Consider the following 18,909-nt stretch of genomic DNA (forward strand, 5'->3'; position numbering starts at 1 on the left):
GTGGTAGGTGTCTGTCCACTCTCCTCCCTCTGAACCGTTGGGGACAGAAAGAAACCAGCATTTATCAAGCACTTGCTGGGTCCTGGACCCTCTGCCCAGTGCCTTAAATATGCAGTTACCCTCCCAGCTCCATGTCAGGTTGAGTATTTTTTTTCTCTACGATTGATTGATTTAAAAGGCAGAGTTACAGAGACAGAAGGAAAGACGAATGTGATGGTTTATTGCTCAAATGGCCACAGCGACTGGGGCTCGGCCAGGCTGAAGCCAGTAGCCTGGAACTCCATCCAGGTCTCCCACGTGAGAGGCAGGGGCCCAAGCACTTGGGCCACCTTCTGCTGCTTTTCTCAGGTGCGTTAGCAGGGAGCTGGGCTGAAAAGTGGAGCAGGAGGCACTTGAACTGGTGCTCGTATGGGATGCTGGCCTCTCACATGTCGGCTTAACCTGCTGCACCAAACTCCAGCCCCAAGTTGAAGGTTATTATCCCATTTCACAGGCAGGGAAGGCTCAGGGAGGCAAGGAAATCCAGTGAATCTAGGAGCAGAGGGAGGGCAGAGCAGACTGGGTCAGGAGAGGCCTGGCCTCTGCTTGCTTTCATTTCCTTGACTCTGAGCAGCACGCCGTGCAAGGTACGCTTTGTGAGGGAGACAGCCGGCAGAGCCGCCTCCTGGGGCTCGTGCGCTACCGCCCAGACCACGGTCACCAGGAACACGCGTAAGTGAGGCGCTGGGCCCTGCCTGTCTGGGCCGTGGGGTTACTCTTCTCTGTACCTTCTGGCTGCACTTGAGTCATTCCCCTGGGGCAGGGGCTGAGTCTTGCAGAATTTTTTTTTTTTTTTTTGAAAGATGTATTTACTTGAAAGGCAATGTTACAGAAGGGCAGGGGCAGAGAGAGAGAGAGAGAGAGAGAGAGGTCTTCCATCTGGTGGTTCACTCCCCAAGTGGCCGCAACAGCCTGAGCAGAGCTGACCCAAAGCCAGGAGCCAGGAGCTTCCTCGGTCTCCCACATGGGTGCAGGGGCCCAAGGACTTGGGCCATCTTGTACTGCTTTCCCAGACCATAGCACACAGCTGGATTGGAAGTGGAGCAGCTGGGATGTGAACCGGCACCCATATGGGATGCCAGCACTGCAGGCGACGGCTTTACCGGCTGCACCACAGAGCCAGCCCATAATTATAATATTATAATTATCACCTAATTATCAATGTTATAATTATCATACTGTGTTGGAACACCATGTTCTAAGCCCTTCACGTGCTTCAACTCACGCAGTCCTTGCCGTCTGGTGAGGAAACTTCTCAGGAGGAGGCAGTTTTCTCTCTGGTCCAGATCTTGAACCTCACAGCCTTACTGCCTGGATTCAAACCTAGGCTTTGGAGGCAAGCACCGAGCCTAGATGCTAAGACACCCATGTTTCATCCTGGAGAGCTTGGGTCTGGTTCGCAGCTCTAGCTGCCTGCTAATGCAGACCCGGAGAGGTAGCAGGTGTTGGCTCAACTATTTCAGTTCATGCCACACATGTGGGTGACCCAGGTTGAGTTCCCAGGAGGCATTTTGAGAGTGATCCAGTAATGGAGGTTCTCTGACTCTCTGCCTCTGAAATTAATTGAATAAATAAAATATGTTTTGCATTTTTTTATTTTCAAAATCTTAACAGACCTATAAAAATTGTACATATTTTGAGGGTACTATGTGATGTTTTGTTATATACATACATTGTATATTGTCCAATAAAGGTAAATATATTTGTCCTTTCAAGCATTTAATATTTCTTTATAATGAAAACATCCAAAATTCTATCTTATAATTTTTAAAAGATTTGTTTATTTAAAAGGCAGAGTTTGGGGCCAGTGCTGTGGCTCAGTGGGTTAACACCCTGGCCTGAAGCACCGCATCCCATATGGGCACTGGTTCTAGTTCTGGCTGTTCTTCCAATCCAGCTCTCTGCTATGGCCTGGGATAGCAGTAGAGGATGGCCCAAGTCCTTGGGCCCCTGCACCTGTGTGGGAGTCCTGGAAGAAGCTCCTGGCTCCTGGCTTCGGATCGGCACAGCTCTGGCCGTTGCGGCCATCTGGGGAGTGAACCAGTGGATGGAAGGCTTCTCTCTCTGTCTCTACCTCTCTCTGTAACTCAGCCTGTCAAATAAATAAAATAAATCTTTAAAAAAATAATTAAAAAAAATAAAAGGCAGAGTTACAGAGAGAGGAGAACAACAGAGAGAAATCTTCCACCTACTGTTTCATTCCCCAAGTCGCTGCAACGGCCAGGCCAAAGCCAGAAGCCTGAAACTCGATCCAGGTCTCCCACATGGGTGGCACTTGGGCCGTCTTCTGCTTCTTTCCTGGTGCGTCAGCAGGGAGTTGGATTGGAAGTGAAGCAGCTGGACTTGAATCAACACACTTGAACCACATATGGGATGCCAGCATCACAGCTGGCAACTTAGCCCACTGTACCACAACACCAGCCCCTTCTATTTGCTTTTATATGGAGAAATACATAGCAGCATTATTTATTTTCACCCTACTGTACAATAGAATCCTAGAACTCCTTACTCCTATATAACCTAGTGCCCATCAATCAACCTTTTCCCACCCCTTCCTCTCCACCTCCAACTTCCCTCCTTTGTCACCATTATATTATACACACACACACGTGTGTGTGTATATATATATATATATGATTTATTTATTTATTTGAAAGGCAGAGAGAGAGAGAGAGAGACTTCCTATCTGCTGGCAGCCAAAGCAAGGAGCCAGGAACTCCGTCCAGGTCTCCCATATTGGGGGCATGAGCCAACATCCACTATCTTCCCAGGCCCATTAGCAGGAAACTGGATCAGAAGCAGAGCAGTCAGGACTTGAACTGGCATGCTAATGTGAGATGCAGGTGTTGCAAGTATCCTTCACTTGGCACAGTGGTTAATCTCTGTCTGGGACACCCGCATCTCATATTAGAGTCCCTGAATTACTCCCAGCTCTGATTCCGATTCCAGCTTCTTGCCAATGGGCATTCTGGGAGGCAGCCCTCAAGGTCAAGAACTTGGATCCTTGCCACCCATGAGGGAGACCTAGATGGAGTTCCAGGCTCCTGGCTTTGGCCTGGCCCAGCCCCAGCTGTTGTAGACATTTGGGAAGTCACAGTAGATGGGAGATCTTTGTCTATCTCTGTCTCTCTGTGTGTCTATCTGCCTTTCAAATAAATAAAGAAATTTTTATAAATGACATTTAAAACACTAATTCAAATTTTGTTATTTTCTAGTCATAAGACCTTGTGCAAGTTGTTTTGCTCCTCTGTACCTCAGTTTTTCCACACTGATGTGAGTTTGCACATGTAAAGCATTTAAAACGTCAGGCACCTAGAAAGTGCTCAATTGTTGCGCAGTGACACCTGCATATTATACAAAGGCAGAGGGAGAGAGGGTGGGGGAGAGGGAGAATCCTGCTTGCCAAAGGTCTCAGAGCTGGTCAGTGAGCCCCAGCATCTCAGAGCTGAGAGGAGGGACCCTTAGACACTTTTAAACCTAGCATCCTGATTTTGCAGATGGGGAAACTGAGTTCAGAGAGAGAACAGAGCTGGCTGTTCCCATCACACACCGCGCTGGAGTACACTTCCGCTCTGCGTCTCACTAGCAAAGCAGTGATGAGCTCTTCCCCAGATTGACAGCTTCAGATGGGCACAGTAGGCAGAGATGGCACAAGGGGTGTGCCGGGCAGTGCTGGGGGCCTCTGAGATGGGCACGAGGAACAGTCAGTGGAGTCTGCCCTCACCTCTGCTTCCTGCCTTTAGTCTCTTCCTGTACACGCACCGGAGGATGGCCATCACCGGGGACGACGTCTCCTTGGACCAGATAGTGCCGGTCTCACGGGATTTTACGATGCAAGAAGGTGCGGCAGGAGTAGGGGGGTGTGAGTCCCTCTCCTCGGGGTCCCCCCCCCAAGTCATCTCTGCCTTTGTGGAGGGCAGTGGTGGTAGGAATGCTGTTGGGGCTGGGGTGCTCAGTGACCAAGGACATTCTCATTCTCTTCCCCCACAGTGTCCCCAGACGGTGAACCCTACATCCTTGGTGAGTGGTGCTCTCAGTCTGGTCCCGGTTGGGGCAGGGGGTCCAGGACCTGCAGAGAGAGAGAAATGTGTGACGTAAGAGCCCCCTGATACCCTGATCGTTGTGGCAAGTAAGACCCTGCAGCATCTGGCCCCTGCCCAGCCTCCAGCTCATCACCTATCACTCTCTCCCTTGCTTGCTGCACTCAGAGGCCTCTGGATTGCTTCCATCTGCTCAAACCTCACAGTCCCCCTGCAGAACCCCTGTCCACGCCGCTCCCTCGGCTTGAAAGCCTCGCACCTGTTCCCACTTGGCCAGCTCCCACCTCTCCTTCAGGGCTTCAGTCCACATGTTTCCTGTCCCAGGAAGTCTTTGCTGAACCCCTGAAGCTGTGCGCACCTCCCTGATACACTGACACACACTGTCCCTCTCTGCCTCACCCCTGCCCGCTCTCGGTTACTCACAGAGCTGTGGTTATTTTTATTGACTTATTCAATGTCCGTCTTCTTTGCTAGGCAGTAATAATGATACTAATCATAGAAGCAAATATCTAATCCCTGATTGTCTTGTGGCAGGGACTATGGCTAGGTTTTTCACACATCGTATTGTACTTTCTTTGCAACAACTCTGTGACCTGATCACTCCATCTCCATTTTATGGACGAGACAACCGAGGCCTGAAGAAATTAAATAAATCAGCGAAGGGTGCTGCCAGAGTTCAAACCCAGAACCCAGACTCTGGAGCGCACACCCTGAATTGCTCTCCTGGATGGCTTCTGCTCGTTTGTTAGTTCGGCACCTGTTTTTGAGTGCTATGCACAAGGTGCCTCCCGCACTCCTGCTCCCTGAAGACAGGTCTCACCTGTTCCCTCCATTGTGGTATTCCTGGTGCCTCGCACGGTGGCCAGCTGGCTCGATCAGGCAGACTGACCAAGGGACAGTGCATTTCGTCTGCTGTTTTCATTTCACTTGGGGGGTGGGGGTGTGGTTGGGAATAGACTACAAATCCAAAAAGCCTGTTGTCTTCCAGCTCACCCAGCACTGCAGTGGGTGGTCTGTTGCCTCTCAGAGCCTCCATAAAGCGAGGTAGATGTGGATGTGCAACTGAGGGTATAAAGTTTCCCTTACAGTCCCAGCAGCTGCCCTGAGCGAGTCCCTCAAGGGCTGATGGGGCTTTGGGAGCCTGGGCTGTGATTCCGCATTCTGAGGACTCCAGCCTTAAGATGCATCCCAGCACTTAACTCCTGGTGGCCAAGCGTTCATTCCCTGCCTCCTCTGTGCAGGCTCGGATGTGACTGTCCAGCTGGACACAGCGGAGCTCAGCCTCGTATTCCAGCTTCCCTTTGGCTCACATACCAAGATGTTCCTCCAGGAAGTCGCCAGGGCCTGGCCAGGTAGGTGAGACGCTGGCTCCCTGGGCGAGTGGGCCCTGAACTCGTCACTCCAGTTGACTTTCCACCCTTGAGACTCACACTGCACAATTTCTGTGCCCTCTCAAAGCTGCTGGCATGAAGCGGAAGTGCCTAGAGGCCCCTCACCAACCATGGTGTCTGCTTTCCTATTTACAGTTTCTCGACCAGGGTATCAACCACAGCCTGGCGCCTTTGCCCTCCTGGCTCTGGGCAGGGCTGTACTGAGTGAACTGTGACTATGACGCAGAATTTCTTGCAAGTTGGCAGGGTCAGCAGTTTCTAGAGACCCATCTTCCTTCTCCCTGCCACCCAAAGCTAAAACCAAGGCAAGTCTGCTATCATGGGCTCTCCTGCCCTTGAACTCTGCCCTGTCCTGCACGGCAGCCAACACCAAGGTCTGGTTTTGGCCTAGCAGTGGGAGGGGTAGTGGCCTCTAGGACAGGATAGAATTTGTTTAGATCGGAGATCAGCTAGGTAGGTAAACGAGGGTTTGTGTACAGTGGCGGATCAGCTACCGCACATGCAAATTCAAGCCACCAGGTGCTGGGACTTAGGCAGTTACTCAACACTTTTTTGTATATATATATAACTTAACTGTTTCAAGTTTACATCCTGTCTCTGAAGGAATAGGGGGAGGGCTGCCTTCTGTCGTGGAGCCTGAACCTCCAGGGCCTCCAAATTTTGCTTGGTGAGCCAGGAGGGGAAATGTCTCTGGATGCAAAGTGGTTTAGGGGAGGAAAGGAAGTAGAACAAGATCATGGACTTCAATGACTGGCTAGAGTTTTAAATGTATTCTGTAAGTGTGGGATAATGTATTTCCAAATCTTAAACTAAAGATAACTTACTATATGATTAGTAGTAAGTAGTAAGGAGGAATAATACTAGTGACACAGGGTGAGCACTCCTAATCCAAAAATCCAATATCCAAAATGCTCCACAATCCAAAACTTTTTGAGCACCAATATGACCCCACAATTAGGAAATTCCATACCATGGAACTTCGTCTCCTTCACAAAAGTATTCAAAATATCACATAAAGTTACCTCCAGGGTATGCGTGTAAGGTATATATGAAACATAAATGAATTCCACGTTTAGACTGGGATCCCATCCCCAAGATACGTATGCAAATACGTTGTGCATCTGTATATGCAAATATTCCCAAATCTGAAAACACTCTGAAATCTGAAAACCTTTCTGGTCCCAAGCATTTCAGGTAAGGAATGTTCAATGTGTTACAGCAAAAAGCGTGGGTTTTGAAGCTTTACAAAACATCCCTGCGGGTCCCTAGCCATGTGACTTATTTTGGGGAAGCCACTGCACCTCTCTGAACCTGCTTTTGTCGGCTTCTGTAAGTGATGAGTATCTTCCTTATGGTGCTGTGAAGATTAAATGGGCTAACTCATGCGAAAGTGCCCACCACATAGGAGCTCAGAACATGTTTCCTCCTCCCGTACAAGAGGGCTCGTGGTTAATGTTTATTGTGGATGTCATGTGCTATTCTCTGTTCCAAGGACGTTTCACAAACTATCAGATTTCATCCTGGCCACAAAGTAGGTATTGCCAATGTCTCCATTTTACAGACGAGGAAACTAAGGATCCAAGAGGGCAAGGGCCTTGTCTGAGTACACGGCTTCAGCTACTGAGCCGGGATCAGCTCATGCTAGTCCATGCTGAGTGCTTTGCTCTGGTGCTTCCCCAGCTCGTGCCACCCTCTCCCATGCACGTGGCTCGAGAAAGGCTTCCTGTTGGAGGTGATGTTTAAGCTGAGAGCAGGAGGATGAGCAAGAGTTTTTCTGCACGTAGGCAGATAAGGAAGAAACAGATATGGCAGGAAGGCAGGCCTGGTCATGGGGTGGGACTGGACTTGGGGCAGGAGGAGGGGATGGAGGGAGCCCGGCCAGGAGAGGCCAGCAGAGGGCAGCTCCTGATGGATCTTAAGTAGGCAACAAAGAGCTTAGACTTTGTCCTCTATTTTGTGGAGAGCTGTTAAGGAAATTTAAACCAGGGAGTGACCTGGCAAGATTTGGAAGTGACAAAAGTTTTTCTTGTAATTGAGATGGACTGGGAAAGCCTGGAGCAGGGAGATCCATGGGAGTGCTTTGCAGTGATTCAGGCATTAAAAAATGAGGCTTAGGCTAGGCCCTGGTGATGAGAATGGGTGGAGGGGACTGGAGACTCACTGAGGTCAAACCGGTGAGAATGAAGGTGACTTAAGGAAACAGCTTCATCCCCAGTGATTGGACAGTGCCCAGCCCATGGTAGTCACTTCATTAAACATTGTTTTTTAAGATTTATTTATTTAGTTGAAAGTCAGAATTACACACAGAGAGAGAAGGAGAGGCAGAGAGAGAGAGAGAGGTCTGCCATCCGCTGGTTCACTCCCCAATTGGCTGGAGCTGCGCCCATCTGAAGCCAGGAGCCAAGAGCTTCTTCTGGGACTCCCACCAGGTGCAGGGGTCCAAGGACTTGGGCCATCTTCTACTGCTTCCCCAGGCCACAGCAGAGAGCTGGATGGGAAGTGGAGCAGCCAGGACTAGAACCGGCGCCCATATGGGATGTCAGCACTGCAGGCAGCGGCTTTACCGACTATGCCACAACCCCGGCCCCTTCATTAAACATCTGTTGAATGGATGACTACAGCTTGGTACCTGGCTGAGAAGGAAAGAGAATGAGGAGTTGAGGATGATTTCTTTCTTAGACTTGGCTTTCTGTCTTTCTTTCCTTTTTTTTTTTTTTTTTTTTTTTTTTTTTTTTGACAGGCAGAGTGGACAGTGAGAGAGAGAGACAGAGAGCAAGGTCTTCCTTTTGCCATTGGTTCACCCTCCAATGGCCGCCGCGGCCAGCGCACTGCGCTGATCCGAAGGCAGGAGCCAGGTGCTTCCTCCTGGTCTCCCATGGGGTGCAGGGCCCAAGCACCTGGGCCATCCTCCACTGCCTTCCATGGCCACAGCAGAGAGCTGGCCTGGAAGAGGGGCAACCAGGACAGAATCCGGCGCCCTGACCGGAACTAGAACCTGGTGTGCTGGCGTCGCTAGGTGGAGGATTAGCCTAGTGAGCCGTGGCGCCGGCCGGTTTTCTGTCTTTCAGCCCCCTTACCTCCTCTTCCATGCTGCAGCTGGGTAACCAGCAGGGAAACTGCACTAACTCAACTTTTCTGAGCAGATATCATGGGGAGAACTTGCTCAGGCAGGTGCCCGGGTGAGAGGGGACCCCCAGAACTGGCAGACACTTGGATCCAGCTCAGCACTGGCATTACAGAGAAAAAGAACCCAGAGAGCAGAAAGAAATTGCAGAGAGGCAGACAGTGAGAGAGCGAGAGAAAGTTGAGAGAGAGAGAGAGAGAGAGATCTTCCATCTGCTGTTTGCTTTCCAAAAGGTCCCAATGACCAGGGTTGGGCTGGGGCCTGGAGCCAGGAACTCAGTCCAGGAGGTATGGCAGGAACCAATTACTTGCCATCACCAGCTGTCTCCCAAGGTCTGCATTAGCAGGAATTCAGAGTTGGGCGCTGGAGCTGGGTACTGAACCCAAGTACTCTGAAGGGAGATGCTGGCATATTCATTGGCAACTTAACCCGCTAGGCCAAATGCCCACCCTGATGCTCTGTTTATAAATGAGTCAACTGGCACAGGGAAGGTAAGTCACTTAGCCAAAGTCATTCATCAATCGCAATGCTAGGATTGGGCTTGGAACCCCAGATTCTGACAGAGTCCAGATTTCAGTTCTGATCCCAACTTCACCGCTTCCTGGAGTGAATACAGACACTCCATTTTATTGAGACCTTGATTTTCTTATTTGTACAATGGAGATACGTACTTGTCTTTCTAATAATCCAAGGATTTTGTGAGGATCAGTTGAAGCCAAGGATGAGTCAGTAGGCTATAAATGCTGAAAATAAGGGCTGGTGCTGTGGCATGGCAGGTAAAGCTGCAGCCTGGAGTGCCAGCATCCAATGTGGGCCGTAGTTTGACTCCTGGCTGCTCTACTTCCAATTCAGCTTCCTGATAATATGCCTAAAAGGCAGTAGAAGATGGACCAAGTGCTTGGGCCCCAGCCACCCAAGTAGGAGACCTGGATGAAGCTCCTGGCTCCTGGCTTTGGTCTGGCCCAGTCCCAGCCATGCGGCCATTTGGAGAGCAAATCAGCAGATGGACGATTTCTCTCTCTGCCTCTGCCTCTCCCTTCTGTAACTCTGCCTTTCAAATAAATAAATAAATATTTTTTTAAATGCTGAAAATAATTTTAGAGCTGTGCCTGGCAGTGCCGTGTTTGGGACAGAACCCAAGTTTCATTTATTGGGTCCTTCAGTTCAGTCAGGTTCATGCAGTTTTTTTGTTTTTAATATTTATTTTTTATTTATTTGAAAGGCAGAGTTACAGAGAAGAGAGGCAGAGAGACAAGGGTCTCCTATCTGCTGGCTCACTCTCGAAATGGCTGCAACGGCAGGAGCCAGGAGCTTCTTCTGGGTCTCCCATGAGGGTAGAGGGGCCCAAGGACCTCGGGCCATCTTCTACTGCTTTCCTAGGCCATAGTAGAGAGATGGATTGGAAGTAGAGCAGCCGGGACTTGAACCAGTGCTCATATGGGATGCCGGCACTGCAGGCTACAGCTTTACCCACATCACAGTGCTGGCCCAAGGTTCCTGCAGTTCTACAAGTGGAGAGGGCAGGATAGCAGAAGGGTTAATAGCGACCTGGTTTGACTCAGAGGCAGAGGCGATTCAAGAATTTCTAGAAAGGAGGGGCCAGGGGGCTTGCAATGGTGCATTTCATAGTAAGCTCTCTGCTTTTCCTTGGAGGGCCTATTTCCTAGGAGAGACTTGGGTGTTGCTGCTGGAGCCTGTGGGTGGTTAAGGGCCGCAGCTCACTTTTCAGTGGTGGCATCTCTGGCATCTCTCCTCACTCTAGGACCTTAGACTTAACCTTGACCTTGACCTTAGACTTAATTCAAACCACCTGGTGCTGGGTCTGAGGTGGTTACTCAACACTTTTTTTTCCCCAACTATTAACTGTTTCCTTTCAAGTTTACATCCTGTCTCTGAAGGAATAGGGGAAGGGCTGCCTACTGTTGTGGAGCCTGAACCTCCAGGGCCTCCAAGTATTTTGCTTGCTGAGCCAGGAGGGGGAACTGTCTTTGGGTGCAAAGTGGCTTTTGGGGGGAAAGGAAGTAGAAACAATATCAAGAGCCTTAAGTGACTGGCTAGAGTTTTAAATTTATTCTGTAAGCAAGAGAAAATGTATCTCCAAATATTAAACTAAAGATGATTTACTGTATGATTAGTAGTAAGTAGTAAGGAGGAATAATACTAGTGACACAGGGTGAACACTCTTAATCCAATCCCTCTCTGAGCTCCGTGACCTGGAACATAAATTTGGAATAATAGTTCTTTACCTCCTATGGTTTGTTGTGAGGATTAAAGAGATTTCGTACACACACACACACACACACACTTTTAAGAGTTTATGAAAAATGTCAATTTGTTAATGTAGTCACCAGGAGGTCGCAGGAACGGCGGGATGCCTCCGACTTGGAATAGCCCTTTTCTGTTCATATTTATTACTGGTTTTGAACCCCAGACGTATCCTCTTTGGGCAGGGGACAGGTTTGGAGACTCCCCAGAGAATCCAGCCATGCGGAGATGCAGCCCGTTGCTCAGTTTGCACTTGTTTCTGCTGCAGGCTTCGACGAGACGACCCGAGATCCCGAGTTCCAGTGGCTGTGTCGATACAGGTGCGCGGAGCCGGACACCGAGCTGCCCTCGCCGCGCGGTTGGAACTCGAGCCCTGGAACCTGGCCCCGATGTGCGATCATTGGTGGAGGCAGGTATCCATCTCGGAGAGGGCGGTGGGGATTGGAGGAGGCTAGGCCTCCTTCCAGGGGGCGGGCTTCGTTCTGTTTGGGGGCGGAGCTATGGGGCGTACGGACTTGCGATTGGTGGAGGTGGCATGCAGGGGCAAGCCCGTCTGCGGGCGGGGCGGGCGGCGGCATGAAGAGCTTGAGGAAGCAGGCAGGGAAATGTCTGCCGCTGCCCGCTCTCGGGAGCGCGACTCCGCAGGTCCGGCGGGCGGTAGGAAGCGGGGCTGGGGATTTGGGTCTGGGCGGAGGGCCCGGCCTCAGATGGGCAGGGGTTGCGGTTTGGCCAGTGGACACGCGAGGCAAAGACCGCGGTCCTGGCCCTGTGGACGCGGGGACGCTGGGGCTGCAGGTCTGTAGGGATGTTCTCAGGCGGGCATGAGGCCGGAATGGGGGTCCCAGGGACCCGGAGGCTGGACTTTTTGCGAAAGCTTCGTAGCTGGCTCACGGTCGGGCCACCTCTGGGCCCTCAGTCTGTCCCGCTGAGCCTGCTCTTCAGCCCTGTCCGACCGAGTTTGGTGTGGATGCACTCGTAAGACCGCTCCCCGTTGCGTGGGGAGGGGCATAGTTTGGGGCTCTCTGCCAGCCTCCATCCCCTGTGGAAGATCGCTCTGTGTGCCGCGCTGGAGGTGGGGGCAGCCCTGGCCACCCTGGGCCTGGGGGTCGGGATGCGGTTCCAGGTGAAGCGGAGTAGGTCTTATTCCACCCAGCCCCTGTTGGATCGTGTTGTGCAACACAAAGGCCCATTGTCCAGGAGGAGTTGTCTTTGGGAGAGTGAGAGGCTCAGTGCTGAAATTTGGGTCAGTCCTGTGTGAAGGGATGACCCGCAGACCAGCAGGAACTCCCCCGTGGGCCCTCCCCGCTCCGCCCCTCGCCGTGCCCTAGGGCTTGGCCACTGGCACCCATTTGTCCCCTTCTTTTCAGTCCTTTGCGGGGATGAAGAGGCTGTCGAGGAGCCAGGTGAAGTGTGGCCCAGCCCTCCACTGGCTCTTACAAGGCTTGGGAACGCTGAGGGGCGGGGAGGAGTGGCGTGTTGCACAAGTTTGTGAAAGGAGAGGAAGCCGGGCCAGCCCAGGACTTCCTCAGTGCCGTGCCTTTCCATCCGCAGCCACCGCAAGATGCGGCTGATGCACCTGACGGTGCTGATCAAACACTTTGGGCTTCAAGAGTTCGCTTGAAGAGCCCGTGCTGAGATAGCTGTTGCTTCAGTTTCCATGACATTCTGGGCTGTGGTGCAGGGACGGGGGAAAGTTCAAGATGGAGAGCATCTCCTCTCCTTGCCTGGTCACCAGAGGCTGCCGTTATCCTGAGGCTCGGCAGAGGACAAGCCCACTGGCAGCACAGAGAGGTGGGTCCCGTCCTCCCAGCCAGCATCATGGAGCCAGGCTGTAGGAGTGCCGCGTCCTCTTAGCAGGGGGATGTCTTCCCTGAGCAGTCAGGTGAGCCTGCTCTGGAGCCAGCTATCTGTGTCTGGCTGAGAAATGTGCAGAAACTAGCCACATGCTGGAGAGGAATGGTTGTCAAGGCTTTGTCTTTTAGGTTAGAAGAATTTGTCCCCATGGTAATACCTATAGTTGGTGGGCTTACAGTATTAGCTGCTAAATTGCCTCTTAAGATTGGTAAGAGTGGCACCAAGCCCTCTTTTCTGTTTGGATCGGCTCTGTTTCCCAAGTGACTGTGACCTCAGAGAAGACACACATCTTCTGCAACAGGTGGGAGAAACTCTTGGGGTCCCCTCTTAGTGCTCCAGCAGATCCACTCTACAGGGGAACAGGTAGTAGATTTGGTTCTTTCTATATGCGTATGATCAAAATATCCACTTCCCAGCAGCCTGGGAGCCAGCCTAAGGCAAAGTCAGCTTTAGAAGGCTACAGGATGGAGGGCTGGTATGTGGTGCAGCAGCTCAAGCAGCTACTTGCCACATCAGCATCCCTTATTGGAGTGCCCATTCAAGCTGCAGCCACCTGCTCTGATCCGGCTTTCTGTTCAGTGTGCCTGGGAAGATAGCAGCAGATGGCCCAAATACCTGCACTCCTACCATCATGTGGGAGAGCAGGATGGAGTTCCTGGCTCCTGTCTTTGATCTGGCCCAGATCTGGTTGTTGCAGCCGTTTGGGGAGTGAACCAGTGGATAGACGATCTCTCTGTCTCCCTCTCTCTCTCCCTCCCCCCCCCACTCACTCTGCCTTTCAAATAAATACATTAACTTTTTTTTTTTTTTTGACAGGCAGAGTGGACAGTGAGAGAGAGAGAGACAGAGAGAAAGGTCTTCCTTTTGCCATTGGTTTCACCCTCTAATGGCCGGCGCGGCCGGCGCACCGCGCTGATCCGATGGCAGGAGCCAGGAGCCAGGTGCTTTTCCTGGTCTCCCATGGGGTGCAGGGCCCAAGCACCTGGGCCATCCTCCACTGCACTCCCTGGCCATAGCAGAGAGCTGGCCTGGAAGAGGGGCAACCGGGACAGAATCCGGTGCCCCGACCGGGACTAGAACCCGGTGTGCCGGCGCCGCAAGGTGGAGGATTAGCCTATTGAGCCACGGCGCCGGTTCCAGTACATTAACTTTTAAAAGTGCTGCGTTATACATAGCAGGAGAAACAAGGTATCCCCCAGGAATTGGCAGTCTGTCAGAGTGGGGAAGACTGATGCTCCATAAATAGTGGTAAGAGAGCACGGGATTGGTCCAGAGGAACAGTAGTCCTTGCAGGGTAAACCGTGGGCAGTGGCACCTTGAAGGCTTAGGTGTTTGGGGTACAAGGCGAATCTGGTCTTTACTCCTCGCCTTTGCCTTGGTAGAGAAAGGAAAGATCTCACCTGGATGCTTCTCTCCACAATGTCCATTCCTTTCTTTGTCTCTTCCAAATTCAGGAGTGTTAGGGCAAGCTGGGTAGGAATTGGAGAGGCGTGGAATGAAGCCGGTTTTAGACTGGAGTGCGTGTGTTTGGGTTCTGACGGGTGTCCAGGAGCGAGGTTGTGATGTTGAGGTGCGGCATTGCTTCTGGACTGGCAGCCTGTTCCTCTGATGGATTCCCTTGGCCTCTTCAGTGGCTAAGCCCCTGCACTGGCCTTAGACTGGGAGCTGTTGTAGGCGGGAGCTTTTCAGCTTTTTTCTTAATTGCTGTTAACTTTGGGTGGCTTCTTCTTTCCTTAAAAAGAATGGAGTCTTATTTAGGAGCAGCGCCTCCTTATTTCTGTCTAGCAGCTGAAGGTGCTGTTGTCCAGAAAACCCCACTGGGGAGCCTGTGTGGGGCTCAGAGCTCCCCCAAGTCCCGGTGGAAGCCGCTCATCGTGTTTCATTCTGGGAACATGCGAGCACCTGGATCTGAGTTCTGGAGGATTCTCGGCTGTACACTTCTAAAGGAAGCAGCTGCACAGAAGTCCCACGGGGACTCTTCTGGGCTAGTTTAACACTTGGTAATAGCGAGCAAAATTTGGTCTTTTGAAGTGTCTTCTTTTATTCCATGGTTGATTCAAAGTGAGCCAGCTTTGTAGCATCTCAAATTTAGAATGATAATGTGCTATGAGTAATTTTTCCCCTAGACCCAGAAAGCGGAGCGTTAAAGACTGTCTGCTGTGAAAGGAAATGAATGTTATTTATATATCAGGGTAGCATGAAGGGTAACCTACATTACCAGGGTAGAAACCAGAGAGATTGTTAGAAAAATAGCCCCTGGGTAAGCTCTTTGTCTGTCTCTCCTTTTTTCAACCTGGCTTTATCAGTTTTCTTTCTTTTTTTTTTTTATTTAATGAACATAAATTTCCAAAGTACAGCTTATGGATTACAATAGGTTCCCCCCTCCATATCAGTTTTCATAAGTAAAACCTGTGTGACCAACAGCTCCCTTTAGCATGGAGAGAATGACTGCTTTTGTGTACTGTGGAGGATAGAGGTCAGATATCACCCATCATTTCTACCTCTGTGGGAAGACCTACAGGCTGCTAAGCAAATTCATTTATTTTGGGTCGCTTTGTCTTTTTAAACAAAAGAGAGGGGCTGGTGCTGTGGCTTAGTAGGTAAAGCCGCCACCTGCAGTGCTGGCATCCCATATGGAGGCCGGTTCGAGACCTGGCTGCTCCATTTTCAATCCAGCTCTCTGCTATGGCCTGGGAAAGCAGTAGAAGATGGCCCAAGCCCTTGGGCCCCTGCACCCGCATAAGAGACCCAGAAGAAGCTCCTGTCTTTGGATCGGCGCAGCTCCAGCTGTTGTGGCCACTTGAGAAGTGAACCAGCAGATGGAAGACCTCTCTCTCTCTCTCTCTCTCTTTCTCTCTCTGCCTCTCTGTAACTCTGCCTTTCAAATAAATAAAATAACTTAAAAAAAAAAAAAACAAAGAAACAAGAGAACTGTACTAATTTTTCTTCCTCCTTTTGTTGTTCCCTTCTCTGTTTTCATTCTTTGTCCTACTTAACCTCTGTTTCTAGTACAAGAGAACCTGTAAAGCCTTTTTTCTTCCTTGTGAAAACAGTTTTGGAGTTCTAGAGTGGTTGTCTAGAACAAGAGAGGCAACCCACAGGTGTTCAGGTAGCAGTGGAGCTTTGCACAGAATCATTCTCAGGGATACCCGGATAGTTCAAGAACAGGGAAGTGCCTGTCTCTCTGTCTATCTGAAAGAGTTACAGAGAGAGACAGAGAGAAATCTTCCATCCACTGTGTCACTCCCTAAATGGCTGCAGCAGCTGGGGCTGGGCCAGGCTGAAGCCAGGAGCTTCATCTGGGTCTCCTACATGGGTGGCAGAAGCCCAGGGACTTGGGCCATCTTCTGTTTTTCCAAGCACATTAGCAGCTGGATTGGAAGTGGAATAGCTGGGACTTGAACTGTGCCCATGGGATGCCAGCACTGCAAGTGGTGGCTTAACCTACTGTACCACAGCGCTAGCCCCGGCATCAACATTTAGCAGAGTAAGACAACATTCGGGCACATAAAGCTAGCTGATTTCCATGTCTTTTTTTTGCTGTTTAAAATATGCTGTAACAATCTTACAGACCCTACTGATGGTCCATATAAGAACTGAAGTTAGCAAATAGAAGTGAGAAGAGACTTTTTCTTTTCATTATTGCTTCTTGGCTCTGGATTACATGAGACACGTGTCTCTTGACTTTCCTTGTAAAGTGGGAGTAAAGTTTTGCCTCCTGATGTAAGGAATGCTAAATTATTATTATTATTATTAAAGATTTATTTTTTTGAATGACAGAATTACAGAGAGGTAGAGACAGAGAGAGAGAGAGAGGTCTTCCATCTGCTGGTTTACTCCCCAAATGCCTGCAGCAGCCCGAGCTGAGCCCATTCGAAGCCAAGAGCCAGGAGCCTCTTCTGGGTCTCTCATGTGGGTGCAGTGGCCCAAGGTCTTGGGCCATCTTTCTGCTTTTCTCCCAGGAGCACCAGCAGGGAGCTGGATCGGAAGTAGAGCAGCTGGAACAAGAACCGGCACCCATTTAGGATGTCAGCACTGCAAGCGGCAGCTTTACCCAGCATGCCACAGTGCCAGTCCCCAAGTATTATTTTTTTTTTTAAAAAAGAATTATTTATTTGAAAGGCAGAGCTTCACAGAGAGAGATGGAGATCATCCATCCACTAGTTCCCACCTATTGGCCACAACAGCAGGCATTGGGCCAGGCGGAAACCAAGAGCCCAGAATTCCATTTGGATCTCCCGTGTGGGTGGCAGGGGCCCAAGCAGTCGAGCCATCATTTGCTGCCTTCCTAGGTACATTAGCAGGAAGCTGGATAGGAAATGGAGAAGCAGGGACTTAAACTAGCACTCTGATATGGAATGCTGGTGTCGTAAGCAAGCAGCTTAACTCACTGCACCGCAACACCATCCCCATTGAATGCTAAATTATTTAGGGATGCTTTCATTTGGGAAACAGAAATTACAGTGCCCAACTCCAAGAGCTTAGAATCTGGTTGCTCTCTAAAGGGCCTGTCCTAGGATCGTTACTCCTTCCTTCCCTCCAGTTTGTTTTCTCTTAATGGAGTCACTCAAACCTACAGTTATCCTCAACTATTCTCTATCCCCTTACATATATCCATTCTCCCCCCCCCCAATTTTTTTTTAAGATTTATTTATTTATTTGAAAGGCAGAGTTAGCAAAGGAAGAGGGGCAGAGAGAGAGAGAGAGAGAGAGAGAGAGAGAGAATCTTCCATCCACTAGTTCAGTCCCCAAATGGTTGCAACAGCTGGGGCTGGGCCAGGCAGAAGGCTGGAGCAAGGAACTTTTTCTGGGTCTCCCATGTGGGTTTAGGGGCCCAAGGACTTGGGCCATCTTCTGCTGCTTTCCCAGGCACATTAGCAGGGAGCTGGTGCCCGTAAGGCGTGGCAGGGTCACAGGTGGTGGCTTAGCCCGCTGCACCATAATGCTGGTCCTCACTGCCTTCCCGTCTGCTCTCACTGTGACATCCCTGTCCTTATTGTTAGCATCCTCTTACCTGAATGTTAACCGTGATCTCCTTAACAAACCTTCCTGACCTTAAGTTTCCCTCTCTTTTAGGGATCTCCTTAGAACAGAAGTTCGATCATGTCCTACTGTTTTGTGTGTGGACTTCGATATCACACCACTCCCTGTTGCCTGCAGAATAAAGTTCAAATTCCTTAGTGTGGTGTTCAAGTCCTGCCCAGCCTGGCCTCAGCCCGCCTCTCCTGCCTTCCCCAACACAACTCACCTTCATTTCCTCTTTCTTCAAACTTGACTGCTGCTTAGGATTTCTGGAGAAAGCCTTGTGCTTTTCCACCTCTTTGTTGACTTCCCACTCAACTGCACTTTTGTAATCCTGAACTTGCTGCTCTTTGTCATTTTGCACCCCCTCTCCTTCCCCAGTGGCGGTCGAATGTGTGTCAGGAGGTACTCAAGAACTGTGGTGGGACTGTAGAGCCTCGCGTTGTTTGAATGCTGGCGTGCTCTGTAAGGCGAGCAACAACTTTCCCCTTCCCCTTTGAGCATGCTTTGCACTCCCTCCCTGCCCCTTTCTGGTTTGCTCTCAACCACTTCTCTTTCAGCTTTATCGCCAGACCACAGACCCTATCAGGTAGCACGGAAGGCCCAGCCCACTGAAGGGTAGCCTGGAGGAAAAAGTGGAGTCATTTCTCAGTAGCCCATCACCACTAAGCTGTTGCTGTAAAGCAGTTTCCCTCCTGGGAAGCTTCCTCCTGGGGAGCTGAGCTGGGCAGACTTAGTCCTTGCCACCCCACACGGCGAGGCACAGGTCCAAAGTGCACTTTGAGTCAGGTCTCACAGGTTTGTGGAGTGTGAGATGAGTTTTTAGAGACATCTGTACCCCGTTTCAGATGCCAAAACTGATGGTCCTTATTTGTTTTGTTTTCTTTAAAGCCATAAGATACTAGGAAATTTTAAAAAGAAAGAAAAGAAAACTAAGCATAGTTATTTGACTTTTAAGAAAATAACAGCTGTTTGGGGTGGTGGCCAGGCTGTAATGGGGAAAGTGAATTCTTTCCATTCTTTTTAGTGGCAGGTGCCCTGTGTTAGGAACTTCACTTCCAGAGCTCTGCCCTGGGTACTGCAGAGCGGCAGCCGGGTGCCCTGTGTTAGGGACCTCACTCAGGAGAGCCCTGCCCTGGGTACTACGTAAACACTTAGCTCCACTTTGCCATAA

General features: G+C 50.5%; 1 protein-coding gene across 1 annotated transcript in view; it reads left to right on the plus strand.

The window, feature by feature from the left end:
- The window catches only part of INPP5B (inositol polyphosphate-5-phosphatase B), a 67,884-nt gene that overhangs the window by 231 nt on the left and 48,744 nt on the right, over positions 1 to 18,909 (plus strand). Inside the window, 6 exon segments of the mRNA XM_070078727.1 lie at positions 617 to 711; positions 3,783 to 3,880; positions 4,030 to 4,059; positions 5,321 to 5,431; positions 11,128 to 11,318; positions 11,321 to 11,504. Coding sequence (XP_069934828.1) covers positions 617 to 711; positions 3,783 to 3,880; positions 4,030 to 4,059; positions 5,321 to 5,431; positions 11,128 to 11,318; positions 11,321 to 11,504 — 709 coding nt within the window.

The sequence above is a fragment of the Oryctolagus cuniculus genome, chromosome 7, assembly GCF_964237555.1.
Source record: "Oryctolagus cuniculus chromosome 7, mOryCun1.1, whole genome shotgun sequence".
NCBI lineage: Eukaryota > Metazoa > Chordata > Mammalia > Lagomorpha > Leporidae > Oryctolagus > Oryctolagus cuniculus.